The 21,376-nt window shown below is 37.0% G+C and overlaps 1 protein-coding gene across 1 annotated transcript in view; it reads left to right on the forward strand.

Moving 5' to 3' along the window:
* Positions 1-21,376, forward strand: part of SPHKAP (SPHK1 interactor, AKAP domain containing) — a 102,185-nt gene that overhangs the window by 11,820 nt on the left and 68,989 nt on the right. The window contains exon 2 of the mRNA XM_069474064.1: positions 11,668-11,775. Within this exon, the coding sequence (XP_069330165.1) occupies positions 11,668-11,775 (108 nt within the window). The remainder of the gene's footprint in view (positions 1-11,667; positions 11,776-21,376) is intronic.

The following is a 21,376-nucleotide window of genomic DNA, read 5'->3' on the forward strand; positions in this document are numbered from 1 at the left end:
AAAGGTGCTGGCGCCAGTGAACTGGGAGCTTTGTGAGGACAAAGTGCCAGGCTGCCAGCCCCCTTGGGGTCCCTTCCTGCCACCACAGATCTGAACCAAGACAGCAGGCACCATATTGTTTCTAAATCCACCGTGCACCTTCGTCCTCCTCAGGGGACTTCAGACCCTCAGTTTCTGTCTTGTTCATTCCCACACAAATGTTTCCCAACTCCAGCCCAGACTGCAGGAGCCAGAGGGGCCCATGGGTCCTCTGGGGGACCTGTGTGACCCCAGAGCCTGGACATTCTGGGCAGGCTGGCTTCTGGAGAGAGTGACAGAGACAATCAGAGTGCTAGCTTTCCTCCATCCAGACTCTTTGCCTCCCCATCCCCTCCCTCCCCTGCAGTTGCCGAGAGAGAAGATTGAGCCAGGGCTCTCAAAAGTGACTGCTTCTCCTCTGTTGGTGCATACACCATACTGAGGCTTCCACAGAGAGAGGGGCTCAAACATTTCCTCTTATAGACCTGTGGTGGACTAAAGGATGCTCAGACTGTGAGCTCCCTGCTCACTGGCCTTACCCAGAGCTGCTTGCCTGGCTGGTCCATCAGAACAGGGCATATGTCAAAGTGGAAGGACATAAAACCTGCTTGAGCACCCCATAGGCAACTCAGGACCAGCACACTTCACCCTGGCACATCAGAGATTGATCTTCAGGGACTCAGGGAGAGGCCCACAGGCCAGATCCTATACCCCAGGACTCTAGCATGTTGCTCGGGGGCATGGAGGGGAGATTTGTGAACTAATCTTGGGAGGGGGAGCCTGCTTGGGCAGAACTGAAAAGAGATTGCAGTGTGGAGCCACAGTGCACTCGTGGAGCACCCTGCCCCCCACAGTAAAGCCATGCTCTTAGTCCAGGGTGGGATCCTGGACAGGGAAGGTCCCAGCCTGCATCACCGCAGTGGAGGAGCTCAAACCTGCCTGCAGGCAGACACCAAGAAAGACTGCAGAGCAGGGGAGTAGAAAGAAGAGAAAAACCTGCTCCCAGCAGCCAGATTGTGAATCTCAGATGGCCCGTCACCTACAAGCAGATGTTCTGGCTGGGTTGGTCCACCTCAGCCCTTCCATGGTGGTTCTCCCCAGAAACCTGGGAGTGGAGCTTTGACCCCTACTGAAACAGCTACCTTATAGCTTTTGAGGAGCCTGAGGGTAGGCTCACCCAACCCAGCCCTGCTGAGTCTCACTCCCCCAAACACCTCTCCTGTGATGGAGAATAAAGACTTGTCTGGAAGTTCTAGGACCTACCACCTGGGGTATTTCAGTGCTCCACCTTAGGGCCTAGAGCCAGTCACAGATCCCACAAAAAATCCCTTGAACCGAAAAACAGAAGGAACACAAGTCATCAAAATCTATGGCATTCAGCAAAAGCAGTCCTAAGGGGAATATTCCTATCCTTAAATGCCTATATCAAAAAGACAGAAAGATCATGAATTAACAATCTAATGACATGTCTCAAGGAACTAGAAAAGGAAGAGCAAACCAAACCCAAAGCCAGCAGAAGAAAATAAGTATCTAAGGTCAGAGGAGAACTAAACAAAATGCAAGACATAAAAACAATATAAAGGATCATTGAAACAAAAAGTTTGTTCTTTGAAAAGATAAACGAAATTGTTAGGCCTCTTGCTAGACTATTAAGGAATAGAAGAGACAGGACCCAATTAAGCTCAATCAGAAATGAAAAGTGAGATCTCACAACTGATACCACAGAAATACAAAATATCATCTGTAAATACTATGAATATCTCTATGCACATAAACTCAAAAATGTGAAGGAAATGGACCAATTCCTGGAAACACACAATCTCCCAAGATTCAATCAAGAAGAAACACATCTCCTGAACAGACCAATAATGAGCAGCAAGATTGAAACAGTAATAAAAAAAATCTTCCAACAAAACAAAGCCCAGGACCAGATAGATTTACAGCCAAATTTTACCAGACCTACAAAGAACAGTTGGTACCCATATTGCAGAAATTACTCCATTACATCAAGAAGGAGGGAATCCTCCCCAACTCTTTCTATCAAGCCAGTATTGCCTTGATAGCAAAGCTGGGAAAGGACATAACAAAAAAGAAAACTACAGAGCAATATCCCTTATGAATATAGATGCAAACATCCTCAATAAAATACTATTAAACCAAATTCAGCAATACATTTAAAAAAATCCACCACAACCAAGTAGGCATCATCCCAGTGCTGGTTCAACATATGTAAATCAATAAATGTGATTCACCACATAAACAGAAGCAAAAACAAAGACCTTACCATCATCTCAATAGATGCAGAAAAAGCATTCAACAAAATTCAGCACCTTTCCATGATTAAAAAAACCTCAAAAAATTAGGCATACAAGGAAGATATCTCAAAATTTCAAAAGCCATATATGGAAAACCCACAGCCAAAATCATACCAAAAGGGGAAAAGTTGAAAGCATTCCCATTAAGGACTGGAACAAGACAAGGGTACCCACTGTCACCACTTCTATTCAACATAGTGCTGGAAGTCCTAGCCAGAGCAATCAGGCAACAGAAAGAAATTAAGGGTATCCAAAGTGGGAAAGAGGAAGTCAAACTATTGCCTTTTGCTAATGATATAATCTTATATCTAGAAAACACAAAAGACTCCACCAAGAGACTCCTAGAATTAATAAATTCAGCAAACACTCATGTTACAAAATCAACGTACAGAAATCAGTAGCATTTCTATATATCAATAGCACTCAAGCTGAGGGTCAAATCAAAGACTCAATACCATTCACAATAGCTACAAACAAAATAAAATTCTTAGGAATATGCTTAATCAAGAATAATGATAACTACTCTTTGTGAACACTTAATCAAGAAAGTGAAAGCTCTCTACAAAGAGAACTATGAAACACTGAGGAACGAAATTGCAGATGACTCAAACAAATTTAAAAGCATATCACACTCATGAATTGGTAGAATCAACATTGTTAACATGCCCATACTACCCAAAGTGATGTACAGATTCAATGCAATCCTCATCAAAATATCAATGTCATATTTCACAGATCTAGAAAAAGTAATTCTATGCTTCGTTTGGAACCAGGAAAGAGCCTGTATAGCCAAAGCAATAATCTTAAGCAAAAAGAACAAATCTAGAGGCATCACATTATCAGACTTCAAACTATACTATAAGGATAAAATAAATTTAAAAGCATATTCCTTTGGACAGTGCTTACAAACCATTTGCACATGATGACATGTGTTCAAATATTTGTTTAGAACCCTTCAGTAAGAAGATAGCCACGCGTTCTTGCCCTAGATTGGGCACCCCAGGCCCTGTAGTCTCCAGACAGCTGAGAGTACGCATCTATGTCTCAATATCTCCATATATCTTAACTTCTCTGAATCCAGCTGGTTGGGGGTGGGGTGGGCAAAAAGATAAATTTCTTTAGAAGAAAGTAAATTTACTCTTCCTTAGAAGAAGAGTAAGTGCCCTGTTCTGATAACTTATGTAGTTAATTTTAAGCAGGATTCTATCATTAATCACAACACATACATTAAGCAAATACAGTATTTTGTGTATGGCATTTCCCTCTCTTAAGAGCTTTGACGATGTTTCACATCTTTGTGCTTACAATGATCAGAAAATGAAATGTTTTGATAGTATAGGACTAGAAAGTAGGGATCCTACTCAACATTAAAATTCTTTGTTACCTTTTTATGAAATTCTTGAGGGAAATAAAAGCCTTGCAGAAATGTAAAACATCATTGTGTGCATAGATATAACTTTTCTTCATAATGAATATACCACATCATTTTTCAAATTCACAGATTTTTGTTTGGAAACACAATCATTGGAAAGGAAAATTATACATCTCTATTACATCAAATAAAAGAGACTTTGTTGTCAAATAACAAACAGTTACTCAGTACCAACAATATGCTGGGAGAAAATTGTGATATAGAAATTGAATAAAATACTTTAATACTCATATATATTGGGAAGGAAAAGACTTGCATGCACATTCCAATATTCTAAAGTAGAAATTTTGTTTTCATTATAAATATTTCACAGAAATTAAGAAATATTTGACATTGAAGTGGGACTTGGTTTCAGTTAGATCTTGATGGCTGGAGAAGAACATTGATGAAATGTTCAAGGGGCAGGTGGAATGATGTGAGGAAAAAATGTTTGCATCATAAAGGCTGTGAGGTGAAGCTCTTCAGTAAACCAGTGGATTATAGCAGAGTAGAATAATCAGAGACAAAGCCTAGAAAACACCTAAATTGGGAAAAGTGCAATATCTTAGTCATTGGAGCTTAATAACTATTCATTGTATGATTAGCAGTTGGGAGCTTAATTAGGATCTGTCTTGAATGCTAGGCCATTGTTTGGCAACAAGCCCATAAAATTTGGGGGCCTCACCCACAGCAAATATCATCCTTCTTCCACATTCTGTAGGGCCTAGCCTAGGTTGTGATAGTACTAGAAGATCCGTACTGATGTTTGCTGGGTCAGTCAACTGAGGTTAAGGTCTTGGGAGAGAATTATATAACATGAGTAATATTAATATTAATAATAATGATAACTACTCTTTGCAAACACTTAATCATATGCTATGTGCATTCATTATTTCTAGTATCCATAAAAGATCCCTCCTTGTGAGTGGGAATACCACCTCATTTTGTAGGTGGGAAAATTGAGTCTCTACAGGTGAAGTGAAGCCTTGGCTGAACAGGTAATTAATGGAAAAATTGGAATTTGAAACCAGGTATGTCTTCAAATCCTAGAATCTTATTCCTTAATGTGGTTTCAGTGAGCTAGATAGATTAAAGAGGTAAGGATTAAGGGAGAAAGAGTGATGAGAGAGAGAATTAAATATGAATGGTTAGGGCCCCTGTGTATGTCCAGCGTTCCCTAACTTCCATTCCCAAGTATTATCCCTGTATTAGTCCATTATTGCTGCTATAACAAAGTCCCTTAGACTGGGTAACCTACAAACAACAGAAAGTTATTACTCACAGTTCTAGAGGCCGGAAATTCCAAGATCAGGGTGACGGCAGATTCAGTGTCTAGTGAGTGCTCATTCCTCATAGTGGTGACTTCTTGCTCTGTCCTCATGTGGGGGAAGGGCAAAAACCTTCTTTCAAACTTCTTTTATGGGAGCACTAATCCCCTTCATAAGGGTGAAGCCCTCTTAACCTAATCACTCCTCAAAGGCTTTAGCTCTTAATACCAACACATTGGGGTTATGAATTTTGGAGGGACATGAACATTCAGACCATAGCAATCTTCATCCTTTTTATCTTCTAACACCTACCACATTTGTAATTAAATGTGTATTTTAATGTTTCTTTATTTATTTAAGCTCCATAAATATAAAGACCAGTTCTGTATTAGTCACCACTGTAGAGAACAAATTAAACTTTGGAGAGCAGACTGTAAGGCCAAAAATAGATAAAGAGGTATTCCAGATGGCACAGAAGTCTCAAGCCAGGTAACTGGGAGGATTGTTGTGCCATCAACTGCAAATAGAGAAGTCAGGGAGTCGGGTTTCTTTTAGGCACTGGAATTGGGGAGGGAGGGAGTGTGAATGTGGAAAGGAATAGTCCAAGATGACAGCAAGAGATCCAAGGGGAACAACTAACAGTTAGAAATGTGAAAAGCCAAGCTCTGGAGAAAGGTCAAAGCTGGAGCTACAGATGAGTGAGTCATCCCTCTAGGTGGTCATTAATGCCCTGAGAGTCCGTTAGTGACTAGGAGACAAGGAAAATGATTGAGGGGAATGAAAGAGCAACACACTGAAGGCTAAATTATAGCGAATACTTATCACTGGTCATCAGAGGAGGAAACCCTAGTTTAAAAGGGAGACATGGCTTCCCCACCTTCCCTAACACCTCCAGGAAACTCAGATTCCTCTTTCAACGCTCTGGTCAAGGGTAAAGTCTTTTGTCATCTCTTCCCACCTCTAGAACTGACCGCTCCATCCTTAGTGATATCTGACCTGGATTGTCATTGATCAAAGCACCTGTTTTCCTTTATTACAGTCCTGTGAGTGCTTGTTCTTTCTCTATTATTCACCTTAATGTTCCCAGTGTTTCAGAATGAAAGAGCTCAATGACCATTTACGGACTGAATACTGACTGAAGCAGCCAAGTAGAGAAGGAAGAGGAGAAATAAGAATGGCATATCATAAATAATAAATAAAATAAGAGGAATTGTCAAATGTGAAAAGGTCGAGAAAATGTTGAGATGGAAAAGACACTGTCTAATTTTTACTACATTTCTGATACTAAGAACAATCATGTATCCATTGCCCAGTCTGTTAATAGGTTACCCCTTTACAAACATTGTCTTACTTGATCCTTGGAACAATCTTCTGAAGTAGTTTAGAATTAATTGCCCTCATATGATAAATGCAAAAACTAAGTCCCACAGAAGTTAAGTGACTCTCTCACTCAGTAAGAGATGAAATGGAATAGAATTTCAGTTTCAGTTCTGCCTCCAAACCTCTGTAACTAATCATAAGTCACTCTCTTCTCCAATCTAAATTACCTTAAAAAAATATAGGGTATCACTTAGAAATGTTTAGGACTCTTTCTGACTTACAAAGGGTCTATCTGTCCCTCTCTGTCTAATATCGATACTAAATTCCTGCAACTTGGTTCTCTATATAAAAAGGAATGTAACTGTCACATGGAGCAAAAGGACCTTTCTTCCTTATTTAGGACACTTGCGAAATTTTAAGAGAAAAATGTGCCATTATTATTTCAAACGTATGAAGACATAGAACATTCATCATTAGCTCTTCTTCTTAAATAAGTAAACCAACAACTAAAAATAGCAGATAAATAAATGAGCCATTGAGAGCCTGGTGAGGTTTTCTACCCCCCACCCCCTGAGAAAGTGACTCAATGGGGAGGTTATATTCACAGAGCTTCAAAATCATTAAATTCTCAAGCACATAGTCTTCCTTCAAGCACTCCTCTTCTAATGATTTCTCCAACCCATTAAGCCAAAAGCTTTTCACAGGTTGGAATTGCTTAACATACCATGCTAAGTGGTTCATGGAAGCCTGCATTTTATTATCTTTGTTTATTTGCCTGTTAATGTATCTGGGAAATGGAGAGGCAGGAGGAGCAAAAGGGGAAGGAGAAGGAATCACACAATGTTTGGTGTAGAAGGGGCCTTCAGTTCTCTTGCTTTGATTGTTTACAAAAGGCAAGCGGAGGCAGGAAGCTAGTGGCAGACTTAAGTACACAGATAGCTAACAGTGAGTCAGGACTGGAACTCAAACCCCCATCATCCATACCAGGGCTCAGAGAGGGATGGATAGATGTGCAGACCGTGATTTAATAGAACCTGAGGATAAGAAACTATGTAATTTCACCAAAATGCAATGGAGCATTGCTTAAGTGTAGGCTCTAAGATCTGACAGCCTGACTCAAATTCTAGTTCTTCAGTAGCTAGACAACTTATTGACCCCTCTAAGCCTGGGCAAAGGGAATAACAGTATGATAGATAACTTTTACTGGGCACTTACAATAAGCCAGGCATTGTTTTAAGCACTTCACATATATTAGCCCTTAGATTCTACCTCACAAATCTAGGAGTTAAATCAGATAAAGTATATTAGGGCCTTAGTCCAGGGAGTTTTCAATAAAAGTAGTATTATTTGGCCAATAATTAAAGAATATAAGGGTGTTTAATAATTAATAATCTACATATTAATGAAATTTATGGGGAAATATTTCTTATTTTAATTATTGATCTAATCAGATGAACTGATTTTTAATTATGAGGATAAAATTGAAATATTAATGTTACATAGTGAATGAATACTCTCCCCAAACAAAGAAGCTCTCTCTTCAAAACATTTCTTCTTAAGCATAGAAAGATTTAGGTTTTATTTTAAATTCCAGTTCCTCACTCATCTGTTTCTGTTTCCTCAAAAGCAAAGATGTGCCTTGGGGAAGATACTCAGTATCCCAAGGGACATGGAAAGCCAAAAAAGAAGTGTTTCTAGCATTTTCAATCGAGTGAGTGGTTCCATAAATCACTTGACATTTTCCTCACTTCTTGGATAGGACAGAACAGGATCTTTGTAAATTGTTAGTTGTCATTTATTAATATTTTAAAAGTAGGTGCAAAAACCCAAATAACTTTAAAGTAGAAGGCTTGAAAGACTCACCCCTCTGAGCACATTTCCCTCTGCTAAAGAAGTTAAATGCAGGTGAAAGCCCACAGGTAGGCAGCTCTTCTTCAGCCAGCCTCTTCCACAGACAGCCCCTTTCCCATCTGTAGGAATCTCGAAGTGTGAGGTGTCAGACTGATGGCTTTCCCACCTCCTCCTCCACCTCTAGGTTTTTTACAAGGAAAATGTGCTCACTCCGCCCACTGTCTTCCTAAAAGCCCCAAGGGAATTGTGTTTGAACTTTGTCCCTTACCTAAGGCTGACCTAAGACAAGAATAAGTCAAATGCTAATAAGTGACAGTTGCTTTTTTCTGTTGACATTGTGTTGCAACCATGGTAGCATGTGCCCTGAATATATTAGAACATATACAGACAGAGTCCAGGGCCTGACTTTTGAGGGTGAGCTTTGGAATGACTAAGAAGTGATTGTAATCAAAAGATTTATTAAACTGCATTGTGAAGCATTTTATCAACCAGTATGATCATTTGATGGTTGTATTAAATCTCTAAAGTTCTTATGATGCAGAATTAATAGTATAAGTGCTTTGTTGTACTGATGGGTGTTCTGAGTTCTAAGGGGAGGCAAGGCGCAGAAGCATAATGACATCAGTTTGTCTCATGATAACTCAGATAGAAGTAAAACATGCTTTCCCTTGAGAAACTGAAATACCGATAAGACTTGCCAAGTAGATCAATTCAATTGTATAATTTACATCACATCCTTGTAGGAGGAAAAAAATTTCCCCTCCTACTAGAAAAATGTCACCTCACAGTTTCATTGATGGAAAACTAACTTTAACATGGAAGTCTATAAAAATGTAGTTTTATTTATAACAATTAGAAGCACATAAGTTTTCAGAAACACACCCCAAATCAGACCCATTGGTATGAGGATGGAAGAACGCCCTGTTAAGTGATTTCACACGTGGGTCTTCTTGTCTTCAAGACCAGATCCAAAGTCAGGCTCAAAACAACTTGGACAGAAACTCCAATCTGTCTGAGTCTCAAGGTCTTCATCTTCAAAATGAGAATTTTGTATAGGTCCTTATCTTTAAAATAATTCCTACCTCATAACATTGCAAGAAAGATTAAATGTAAAAGTAAAAAAGTATATATATGAAAATTCTAGCACAATTCCCGGAAGATTCCAAGCATGCAAAAATAGTAGCTGTAACTATTCATACTACAAAATGCATAACTAAAATTACACCTTAGACCAGAATCTTTGCTAAAAAAAATTTGCCTTAACACATCTAAAATACTTTCAATCCTCTAATTTCAGGCAGAAGGCACCCAACTTTCTATTGTCCTTTGCAGTTTCCTTCAAATAGTGAGAACAGAAACCATGTTCTGAGAGGATAACCTTCCGTTTGCATGTTTCAGTGTTTCACACATAGCATCTCACTGAATAACCCAGTGATCTCACCAGGTGGGTATTTTCATGCCCATTTACAGGTGTGGAAACAGACTCAGAGTTAACGTGATCTGCCCAAGGTCATCCCAGTGAGACCACCTATGCCCATACTCTTACACTTTATTCTATGCTGCAATTAAAAGTAAAGGACAATGAGGGATGTGGACTTAGACCCTTTTTCTACTGTGAATAAAATTCATCTAGGTCAATGTTTCTCAATTTTTTTTTGAACCCCAAATTTTTTTGCATTCTAACCAAAGTATTAGGGACTTCGAGAACATTTTGTTTATACTGATTACCCTTAGTGCTATTTTTCATATTACAAATTAAAACTAGGAAATATCTTTATTTATTTGCTCAATTTTCAAATAATGAAAATTTTAAAATAACAATAACATTATTTTAAAAATAATTTCAAAATAATAAACACGTTAACATAACATTTTTATACAAAATATTTATGTTTTCCAAAACAAAACCTTTTAGTGAGAAGAGTGACTTCAAATTAACATGTTTGCAAATCTTCTTAATGTCTGACTTAGTAGAAAACAGCTGAGCTTCCCTAGCTGCTTTTACAGTCTGTTGTGCTATGACACATCATGTAGCCTCTGAAAAACTTCATGGAATACTCATGAGACAATGAGAATGAAAACGACAAATAACATCTTAGTACTATTATAAAAATAGTTTGACCACTGCACCCTCTGAAAGATCTCAGGGGCCCTTAGAGGTCCTAGCCCACACTGTAAGAACCACAGTTTAGGTGAAATCTTTAAGAGAACTGAGAAATTCCATAGCCAGTATCTGTCTGCAGTAATAAGCCATGTTCATCATTCAATTATTTCCTCATCCACAAAGTGTCTCTTTGTACTGTTCTGGAAACGAATGATGGAAATTTACCATCACTAGGTAATAATAAACATTGAGTGGGAAAAGGTTTAAAAGTAATAATACTCTTCTAAAACAAAAATGTTATAAAAATGTGTTACAATTATATTAGATTAACTCTATACAGAGACAAAAGTTAATGTATCTCTATCTTTACAAAACAAGACAGTCCTTTGTTGTACAAATGAAATGTAACTGAAGTATTTTAGTGGCATTAACTAAAGTGATTAAATTTGTTATGTTGCTTAAGTGAAAGTAGTAGTCAAATATCAGCATACATGTACCCTAATAAAGTAGAGGGTATCAGAAAAGCATTGGGAGTCTTAAATAAGATGAGAAAAAAAAATTTACAGTATTTGGATAATGTAAAGACACGTTTTAAATTGAATCATTTTGTTATTTATAATATTTTCGTCTTCACAATATTTTGGCTCCAAAATATGCTTGTTCTTCCTTGCTTTAAAAATCTAAGCCCAGAAATAAGCCTTTGTATCATATTTGGTTTTGTCTATATATATATATATTTTTTTTTTCAAATTCCTTTTGCTTTGTCATACTACTTCTCTATAGAAAATGGTTATTTGAATGCAATTTACTTATTCCTAATACTTCTTAAATTTAGCATGGTACCCTAGGTATTCTAGAAAAATCATACCTTATTTCAAATCTGTACTATTTATTTTTTTGTATTTCAGCATACCAGCAGAGCTGAAGAACTGAAGAATCAATATCATACCAAAAAGAAAACCACTATATTTTTTTAAATAAAAAAATTTCAAAAAGAGTACGAAAGAACACTAACACAAAATGAAGTTTGATCCCCATTGGCAATTGAGCCAGACCTCAAAACAATCATGAGATTGCAAATTATGCAAAAGTCACACATACATTGAAGTTTCCAGGTGTTGGATTTGACTAGAGAAGAAATATCTGTACTAAGATCAATGTATTCCTCTCAAGCCAGTTCTTGGTTGGATATTTTACATATTCTATAGTTGCTATTATCCTGCAAATTTTTTCTAATGTACAGATGCTCCTAGGGAAAAAAAAAAAACACCTGCAAGTTTTATGGGGTTTTTTTGTTTGTTTGTTTTGTTTTAAAGAGCTGCCTGATTAAATAGAAAGCTTTACTGAATAAGCCCTGAGGTTTTCTCTTGGTTTTCCCAGGTTCTTTGCAGTAATAGCCTGCTTGAGTCAACAGATTACTGGTTGCAGAATCAGAGGACGCCCTGCCAAATTGGTTTTGTAGAAGACAAGTCTGAAAACTGTGCTTCTGTAAGTATACAGAATTCTCAAGATATTGTCTGATAAAGTTCCATAATTCATTAAATACACGGCTGGAAAGCATTCTTTTGAAAATACATAACTGGCTTATATGGACCATTAACAAAATAACATACAGACCTGATGTTGCTACTGTTGGCTAGCTCATTTCAACAGGTACATCAATCCGATAAATTCTTTGAAAAGAAAAAAACGTTTAATATGCTGAAATTAAAAAAAAAATGACTGGGAAAAAGTTTCAGAAATAGAACTGTATGGTGAGAAATAAAAGACCATCCAACAGCTCTCTTGGATTCTTTTCAATATATATTATAACCCCTGCTAGTAGGTATTTTCCAGCATGAAAATTTTCCACCGTTCTTATATGTTATCATCATTATTTGAAAATCTTTTCAACCTAATACTCAGGCATGGATTTCAATATGTTGGAGCTGAGCTTTACATACAAAGCCTTCTTTTTCAAAGGAAGACGTGTTCCTATAGATAAACGATATAATTCCAATAGTTTAGAATGTCAGTAGATATTGTTATGAAATGTTCTTCTTCCTATATATTCTTTAAAAATATATGTTTCATTTTGACTGAAATCACCTAGCTCTTATAGGGTCATGATTGCAGAGATTGGGAAAGTGTTTCCAAAGAGAAATGTAATGTAATTCTCATGACTAAATTGAGAGCAACAGCTCTGAGCTATTCCTGGAGGTAAGTTGCATGCCAGCATTTCTGTTAAAAAAAAAAAAAAAAAAGGAAGCTGAAAATGGGATGAGAGGCTTTTTATATATATAACGAGCAGAATTAAAGAACCAGAACTGGCAAACAGAGGATGTAAAACATTTCACACTGCACAAGAAATGCAGAGGCCATTCAACAGACTTAAGTCAATCTCTTTGTTTAAGCAATTGATTATAATGCTGCTATTTTTAGTACTTTTGATCCCTCATCCAGAAAACTGGTTGCTGGCTAAGAATCTTCAGGGAAAACAAAAAGGATTAGGTGACAAGTAATTTAATATTTATACCTTGTTTGCAAATTCAATTCTGAGTTGGAAAATTCAGGCATTTTCTAATGCAGATCTCTACACAACTATACATTGTAAAAAGGAGAGAAATGGAGAGGAAAAGCTATCAGTGGACACATTTTGGTCAAAGTTGTCATTCAAGCCGCTCCTTTATTAAAAAGTCTCTCACTTAGAGAACTCATGAGACTTGGGACACTAAGCATTGTGTAGTGAAGGGCAAAGAGTTCTTCTCTAAACTTCGTGTTTGGGGCTCTGGATTTCAGGTCTACAATTAGAAATGCTAACTTTTATAGCCAAATTTAAGGATTACCATTGGCTCTTCCTATGTGCAAGAAAACTCCCCTCTTCCCAACAAATCCCAATAGAGTCAAATTTAGACTTAAAGGTATATGACTTCCTTAACTTTTGTCCCTGTATAGTGTCTGATGACAACAGTGAGGTTGAGCTATTTATCCTCCATTTGTGGTTCTCCCTATTCTTTCCAAAAGAGGAAAAACCTATACACAAATAAAAAGCATATTGGAAGATTCATTCCCTACCAATAGTTTGTAATCATTGGAACTTGCACAAACATTAAAAATTGAATCTAAAAAACTCCAACTCATAGGCGTAGAGAGTAGAAAGGTGGTTACCAGGAGCTGGGACTGTAGCGGTGGTGGGTGGGGGGAGGTTGAGGAGATGTTGGTCAAAGGAGACAAAATTTCAATTAGGAAAAATAAGCTCAAGAGATCTAGTGCACAACATGGTGACTATAGTTAATAACAATATATTATATTTTTGAAAAATGCTAAGAGAATAGATTTTAAGTGTTCTCAACACAAAAATGATAACTATATGAGTTAATTGCATATGTCCGTTAGCTGGATTTAGCCATTCCACAATATATATACTGTATATTTCAAAACGTTTTGTTGTACACAATAAATATATTTGATTTTATTTTTCAATTAAAAAAATAAAACTAGATGTTAAAAAAAAATTGTACAGGACTCTAAACCTAAAAGAAATTTCAGGATCCCTATGAAAAACTAGCCCTAATCTCTCAAAAGCGTTCATAGTCACTTTTTCTTAATTTCTAAACCCTCTTTCTTTCTGGCGTGGCACAGATTTCTAGGATGGGTAAATGAAAGTTAAGCCTCTAGAGTTGCATTTACTGAGAGAAACTATTAGCTGCAGGAGAAATAGAACTGAATTATAGAGATTGTGGACCAGGAGAAGGAACTGAGAGCAAAGTAGGCACACAGAAAGAGGAGCCAAAATGATCAGGGAAAAAGTATTTAATTCTTTTGCAAAACCGATTCTCCACATCAGCATGAAAACGAAAGTGTAACTTAAAGGGGGATAAAAGGCTGTATTTTAAAATAATATCCTCATAAAAGTTTAATTTAAAAAAATAGCTTCACAAAATCATCCCAAACCTAAGTCTATTTACAAATAATCACACCAGAATTTGAGGAACCCTATCAATGCTGTCCTGCTGTTCTGTATTACTTTGTAATTTGTTCATAACTCGAGAGGACCCAACTCCAAGTTAATCATTCCTTCTTTAGCTTATTTCTTCCTGACCAAAATTAGTGGCCAACTTTTTTATGTTCAATTTTGATTGGTTTGGAATTCATTATAATGAACTTCTATAGTGTTCAGATTTGTGGATTCTTAGAACCAAGTACCTCAGTGGTACCAGTGTTTTCTGAATTCAAGACATCTACTTAAAATTTTTATTGAAGGACAGTTTCAGGCTTAGAAAACATTCAGGGTGTTGTGTGTATATCTCAGTACAACTATTTGTTTCTGAGCATCAAATAATGAGTTTTAATTGTTTCTTCAGTAGGGAACTGCATTCATTTCACAGTTAATATGAGTCTTGGTGAAGAGCAATTTAGAGCAGCCAGAAATACGATAGGCACACTAAACAGAACCTTCAATAGCTTTTCTGAGGCTATTGAATATGAAAACTGCACTTATGTGTTTCCAGGTAATTGCCTATCATGCTATACAATCTTATTTTCTTTCTGGCTTGCCATTCTGAAAAATATATATACTAATCTTCAAAGTGTGCATGTTTTTTTAAAATCTTGTTATTTAAAGAAAGGAACTGAGGAAGAGCGTGATGGAATTGGAGGCCAATCTCCAAAACCCAACAGCTGAGACATTATCTTAATAGAGGTCCTTAATTAAGTGGTAAGAATTGGACTTTTCAGTTCTCTTGACTTATTTTTTTTTAAATTAAAAACTAACTTAGTCTTTTTTAATCCTCTATTGCTTTTTGCTATTTACTGGAATTTAATTTTTGATTTTTCAGGAAACATCTTTTGGTTTAATGCTTCATTAACATTACCTTGACCATTCACATTATTTCTATTTGTGGTTATTGTCAGGCTCTTTCCTTACAGATCATTTTAAGATGCTCATCTATTACCCTCAAAACAAATTATTCCTTCTTTCTAGCATACATTTTAATTGATGAATCATAGTATTTAAAAATGTCTTATATTTGCAAATAAATAATAAAGCTCTCAAGTATCCTTCCACATTCTACCCATGATAGTGTAAAACTAAGAAGTTTTACAACTATTCTGTGGGTCTCCTATGCTATTGCAACCCAGTGATGACAATGACAAAATGACATCTCAAATGACTGAATTTTATTTTATGTTATTTCTCCAAATATATCTATACCATATTTGACAAATACTCCACTGGATAAGTTGTTCTATGAAAGAATCTAGACTCACAGGATCAAGTGAATACATAATTATAGAACTGTGTAGAGACATTTTAAATTAGCTAGTTCAGATATTTACCAAGTTTTCGAGCAGCTTCTAATTTTTTTTTCTTAAAAATATTAAGTTTGGAACTTATTTAATTCCTTAATTTTAGACTTACGTAAAAATTGCAAGAAGAGTGCAAAGAACTCCCAGACTCCCCAAATGCTAACATTTTGCTAAATTTGCTTTATCCTTTTCTCTCTGTGTATATATGTTTGTATGTAAATATACATATATGATTGTTTTTGAACTTTTTGAGAATGAATTGCACATGATAACTCCTTATCCCTACATACTTCAGTATGGAACATGACTATTTAAAACCAGGATTGAACCCAAACCTGCAGAAATCCTTGATCAGGCTTTTAATTCAGTACCCACGGCACAAGGACACTCTCTAAGTATTTAGTCAACAGTTTTTGAGAAGCTGAATGCTGTCTTCAGAAAGCTTAAACAAAAAAAATTAAATGCTGGCAGAAGTCAGCCAGCCTGTGAGCAAAATAAAGGCCCTATATTTAAGCAGACCCACTCAGTTTAGAAAGCAGTTTCAGCATCAAGGATTACTTGAGCAAGTAGCCTCCTGGGCAGGAGGGGGTGAGAGGAAGCTTTCAGGCTCCACCACCAGGAACTTATTCCTTCCAACTTCATCTAGTACTGCTCTTAGAGAGCAAGCTCATTTCTTCCATCTTAAGATGTTTCCAGGAGTTTTAATGCCCATCCTCCTTAGATAGGTCCAGAAGGCATCTACGTTGGAGGCTCGCTTCTTAACGCAGCTCTAGATAAAACAGAGAAAGCCAGGCAGCCCTGAGTGAAGATCAGCAGGAAACCTAGAACCTGTCTGCGTAGCCGCACCTCGTCCTGTGCAGCAGCTCCAGAGGCACCTCGGGAGAGTCAACAGTTCTGGAGAAAACTTTTTGACTCTCAGTCAAATGAAATTTCTACTAAACCTTATGAAGCTGTCTGAAGCTAATGAATTAGAAAAGTCATTTTATTGGGAAGCCTGACACAGAGGGATGGTGGAGAAGAGTCACACATTGAAGTAATTAGGTTGCTCTACCTCCATGAAGGTGGCAGAAATAGAAACCAAGAAAAGTGATAAATGCAATTAAGGAGATTTTAGTAAATAATTAGAAGGCTAAAATGCATGGCCAAATAATATAGTACTAATTTCTAGCCTATTAGTAGCAGTAGTATATAAATACTATATATAGTATAGGCCTTCGAACTAGTCTATGCATTTATCAATGTCTCAGATCCTGAAACTATTAAAGAAAAAGTTTTACAAGTTTATTTTCATTCAAATTGAGTCCAAATTCTAGCTCATATGTTGTAGGTAAAATTATACATAATAAAAATTGAGATCATTAATTTTTTTCTGACTCAAGAAATTACAATGTATATCTAAGCATTAAATAAGTAGAGAGACTTCTAATAATTCATAATAGGAGAAGCAACTCAGAAGTAAATATAGGTGATTAATTGTATGACTGGTTAAGCTTGATGCAACTACAGAAACCAATTTTAAAATGTCTAGGCTTCAGTAAACAACATAAACAAAATAAAAAAACCAAATGACAACTGTGTTAGAAAAAAACCATAAGCAATATATTTGACAAACTCAGAGTGTTAATCTCAATATATGGTTTCTATAATTCAGTATGAGAAATGAAAATTCCAATAGCAAAGTTGTCAAAAGCCAAATGTAAGAAATTCATAAAATAAAAAAATACAATTGCTAGCATACTCATGAAAACATAGATCAGCCTCTCTGGTAATCAAATAGATGCAACCGCAACTATTATACAATTTATTCTGAATAAACTGCCTAAGATTTTTTAAATTATTGTGCCCGATATTGATGTAAGCGCTGTAAAAAGGACATCCAGCAACAGACATTGAGAGTGTTAATTGATAAGGTCAGTACAATCTTTCTGGGGGGTAATTTTGTAATATGTTCTATTCAAAGCATTTGAAATGTTCGTGCTGGTTGATCCACTTCTAAAAATAAATTCTGAAGGAATGATCAGTTACATGCAGATTGGTGCAAAATACAATTGAAGCACAAAGTGATGTGTCTAAGATAACAGAGTGGACTGACTTAGAACACAGGTTCTGGACTCAGACCACTTTGATTTGATCCCCAGCCTACCCTCTTTCCAGCTATATAATCTTGAGCAAGTTTAATCTCTCTCTGCCTCAGAGTCTTCCTCTGCAAAACAGAGATGATAACTGTATTTATCTCACAGGTTGTAAGGATTAAATGTGTTATCACTTGTATTATAAAATGCCAGAACAGTGCCTGCACACAGTAAGCACCAGATAAGTGTTCAATGAAATTAGCAGCATGTGATAGCAAGACTTAGAAAGAACTTAGATACCCAGCAGTACAGGAATGGTTAAATAAACTTAAAACATCTACACCATGATTACTTATGGAGCCTTTATAAACCAAGTTTGCAAAAAATATTTAAGCACATGGAAACAAAGGCTCACAATGTAACTGTACATAAAAGATAGGCTACAAAGTTGTACATATATACTAAACAGCACATGTTAGTGGATTACATGAAAGGAGAGAAATCAAATCCAATGATTTGGGCTTGAGCTCCTAAGTGCATGGAAGTGTAATTTACTCTGTTGGGGAAGACTAAGGGAGGGAAGAATGGGTTGGAGGTGGGAAGGGGGATGATGCTGGATGTCCTTTATTCATTCCAGTGGAGAAGTCAGGTAAATATTAATAGTTGGGTGTAAAGATGGAGTTGGTGACAAGATGAGAGCATGAAATAGATTAAGGGTCTTTAGGGTGACCCTCAGGGAGTAGAAACCAACCAACTGGGGGAATGTGTAGATGGAGAAGGGGGCTTAAGTCATGGGGCTCTCTCATAAAAAATACTTAATGATCTGCATGTCATAGGGTTCCCAAAATAGCCAGAGAGTATTATTTTAACATGTGAACCTGCATTTAAAACACAGAATGAAGTATTTTATGTATCTTGACATTTTTGTTGCTAAAAATACAATTAGATGAATAGATTTGAGTGCACTCTTAAAATTTGGGTGTTTGTGCCATTTCTTAACTTTCTTAAAATCCATTTTGACAAAAGAATCCATTATTAAAATAGCTCAGAGTAGCTTTGAGTTTCAAATTTTGCACAATTTCTGTTATTATAGCAATTTTCCTCTGAGGAGAAAGCCTGTCAATCAAGGAAAACCAACAACAATAAACAATGTGTCTCAATTAAAATACCTTTAAGCTTTCAGGATATTGACTACATAATTTTCTATTTCTTTTTAAAATAATTATTTTTTTGAATTAACATGTCTTTCTTAATCGGTTCTTCCAAAATCCCAGGAAAACTAGTTAAAAGTAATAGTTTTTTTTTTTTTTTTTTTTTTTTTTAACAACTTAGAGTCTCAAGGTAAAAAATAGAAGAAATTAAAAGGTGAGCTTGGGTACTGACCACCCTCGGTTACCTGTTTTTTAAGTTTAGAGTCTCTGGATTGTTATTTCTCTCTTTTGTAAAAACGAGACAAGCTCAACCTAAAGGTTTATTAGGAGATGAAAAAGCGCTAAAAGAAGAAGCAGAATTTCTGCCCTTCCATAGTGGATATTACACTTTTTTATAAACCAAAGACAGCCTTCACCTTATATTCCAGATAGCACCTGGCACATTGTCTGGTCCACAGGATCTGTGACATGATGTTGGTGGGACTTAATTGCATATGTGTGTGTGTGTTTGTGTGTGTGTGTGTGTGTGTATATACTTAAACATTTATGTATAAATATATATATTTCTGCTGAAACTATGGTACTAGTAAGTTCAACCCAACCATGAAAGAGGGATCCAAAAGACTGAAAGATAAAGTGAATCCAGTAGGTATATTTGCATCCAAGCATCAGATTCAAGACCCTCTACATCGGCCCTGTCCACACTTTGCCTCCTAATCAGCCCTCGCTCCCCCTCACTGCCCTTTACCCAGTTTTGTTAGAATATTTGCCATTCTGCAGACATCTGTGTTCCTTTGCTCATGTTTTCCGTTAGTTTAGACCCACGCTCCCCAAACCCCGGGCCATGGACCAGCACCAGTCCACGGCCTGTTAGGAACCTGGCGCAAAGCAGGAGGTGAGCAAGCCAGCGTGAAGCTTCCTCTGTATTTACAGCCACTCCCCATCACTCACGTCACTGCATAAGCTCCGCCTCCTGTCAGATCAGCAGCCGCATTGGATTCTCATAGGAGGGCGAAACTTACTGTAAACTGCATATGTGAGGGATCTATGTTGCACGCTCCTATGAGACTCTAATGCCTGATGATCTGAGGTAGAACTGAGGCGGTAACACTAGCGCTGGGGAGCATCTGCAAATACAGATTACCATTAGCAGAGAGATTTGACTGCACAATAAATGGAATAGGCTTGAATTGTCCCAAAAGCATCCCCTCACGCCCATCCATGAAAAAACTGCCTTCCATGAAACTGATCCCTGCTGCCAAAAAGGTTGAGGATTGCTGTTCTGTCTAGACCACCCTGGAACCTACTTGCTGCCTCATAAATTCTTACTGACATTTTCAGTACACCTATGTGCGTGAAAAACTTTTAAACGTTACTTAAAACTTCAAAGCATTTCTTATTCAGTACACCTATGTGTGTGAAAAACTTTTAAACGTTACTTAAAACTTCAAAGCATTTCTTATTCAGGACAATTCAGGGAAAAACAAATCATGTTTTTTCTTTCAGATTAATTACTGGGAAACTTACTGTAATTTCCTACACTTCTTACTTTATTTGGAACTGACAGCTGATTTCTCAGTTACTTCAATATTGTGTTCCTTTTAAATTGCCTTGTCATAAAAGAGAACGAATGATCCTCGCTCTTAATAAAAGTGCTATTCACCACTGCACTCTTCTATTCTTGTATGTACTTCTCTTCCACCTTTATACTTATATTTCTCCAACTTGCCTTTAAAAAGTAGATGACAAAACAAAAATCACTTTCCCCTCTCTCTTCCTGTCAAACCACCACTATGACCCTCCTTCTACCCCCAAACTTAAAAACCAATAAGAAGTACACTGTCTCTGCTCTCTGGCCTCCGCTTTTTACCATTTTGAAGAAATTGCTCTCATTAGTGTCACCAAATCCACTGACCTGTTTCACTGCTTACATTGCTTAGCTCCTGGTAGAACTAAGTGGACTCTCACCCCCACCCAGCTTCTGAGAACCAGCTATTTCTGCACGGCTTTAAGAACACTAGTCTCTCCTCTAATTCTTCTCCTGCCTCTGGGGTGATCACTTCTTTGTCTTCATCCTGGACTTCTACTCACCCCACCAGGCACTTTAATGTGGTGTTTCCCAAAGGTCTGTCGAAAAGCCTGGTCCCTTCTTGCTCGCTGCTCTCACTGGGCCGTTTCACCCCTATCTCATGGCTTTAGCCAGGGCTATGAGCTCACGATGACCATTTCCAGGCTGTAGAACTATTTCCCAGTGCCTGTTAGAGACACCCACCTGAACCTTCAAAAATATCCCAAACTCAACAGGTAAGGGTCCAAAAATATGTTCTGCCTCCCAAATTTTTCCTTTCTATTGGTAGTTTTGAAATCTACCCATTTTCCTCAAGCAATAACCCTTAGAATCACACTTTCTCCCTCACTTTCATCTCAAATTGATTATCAAAGCCATTTTGATTTTTCAATTCTGGCTATGCCTTTGCAGCTCCAATGTCACTATTTTATTGCCTAAAGCCCCACATATTTGTTCTAAATATTTAATGTGCAAAAATCAAGAGAAAACAAATGCAGAAAAAAGCAAAA

The sequence above is a fragment of the Eulemur rufifrons genome, chromosome 1 (assembly GCF_041146395.1).
Source record: "Eulemur rufifrons isolate Redbay chromosome 1, OSU_ERuf_1, whole genome shotgun sequence".
Classification (NCBI taxonomy): Eukaryota; Metazoa; Chordata; class Mammalia; order Primates; family Lemuridae; genus Eulemur; species Eulemur rufifrons.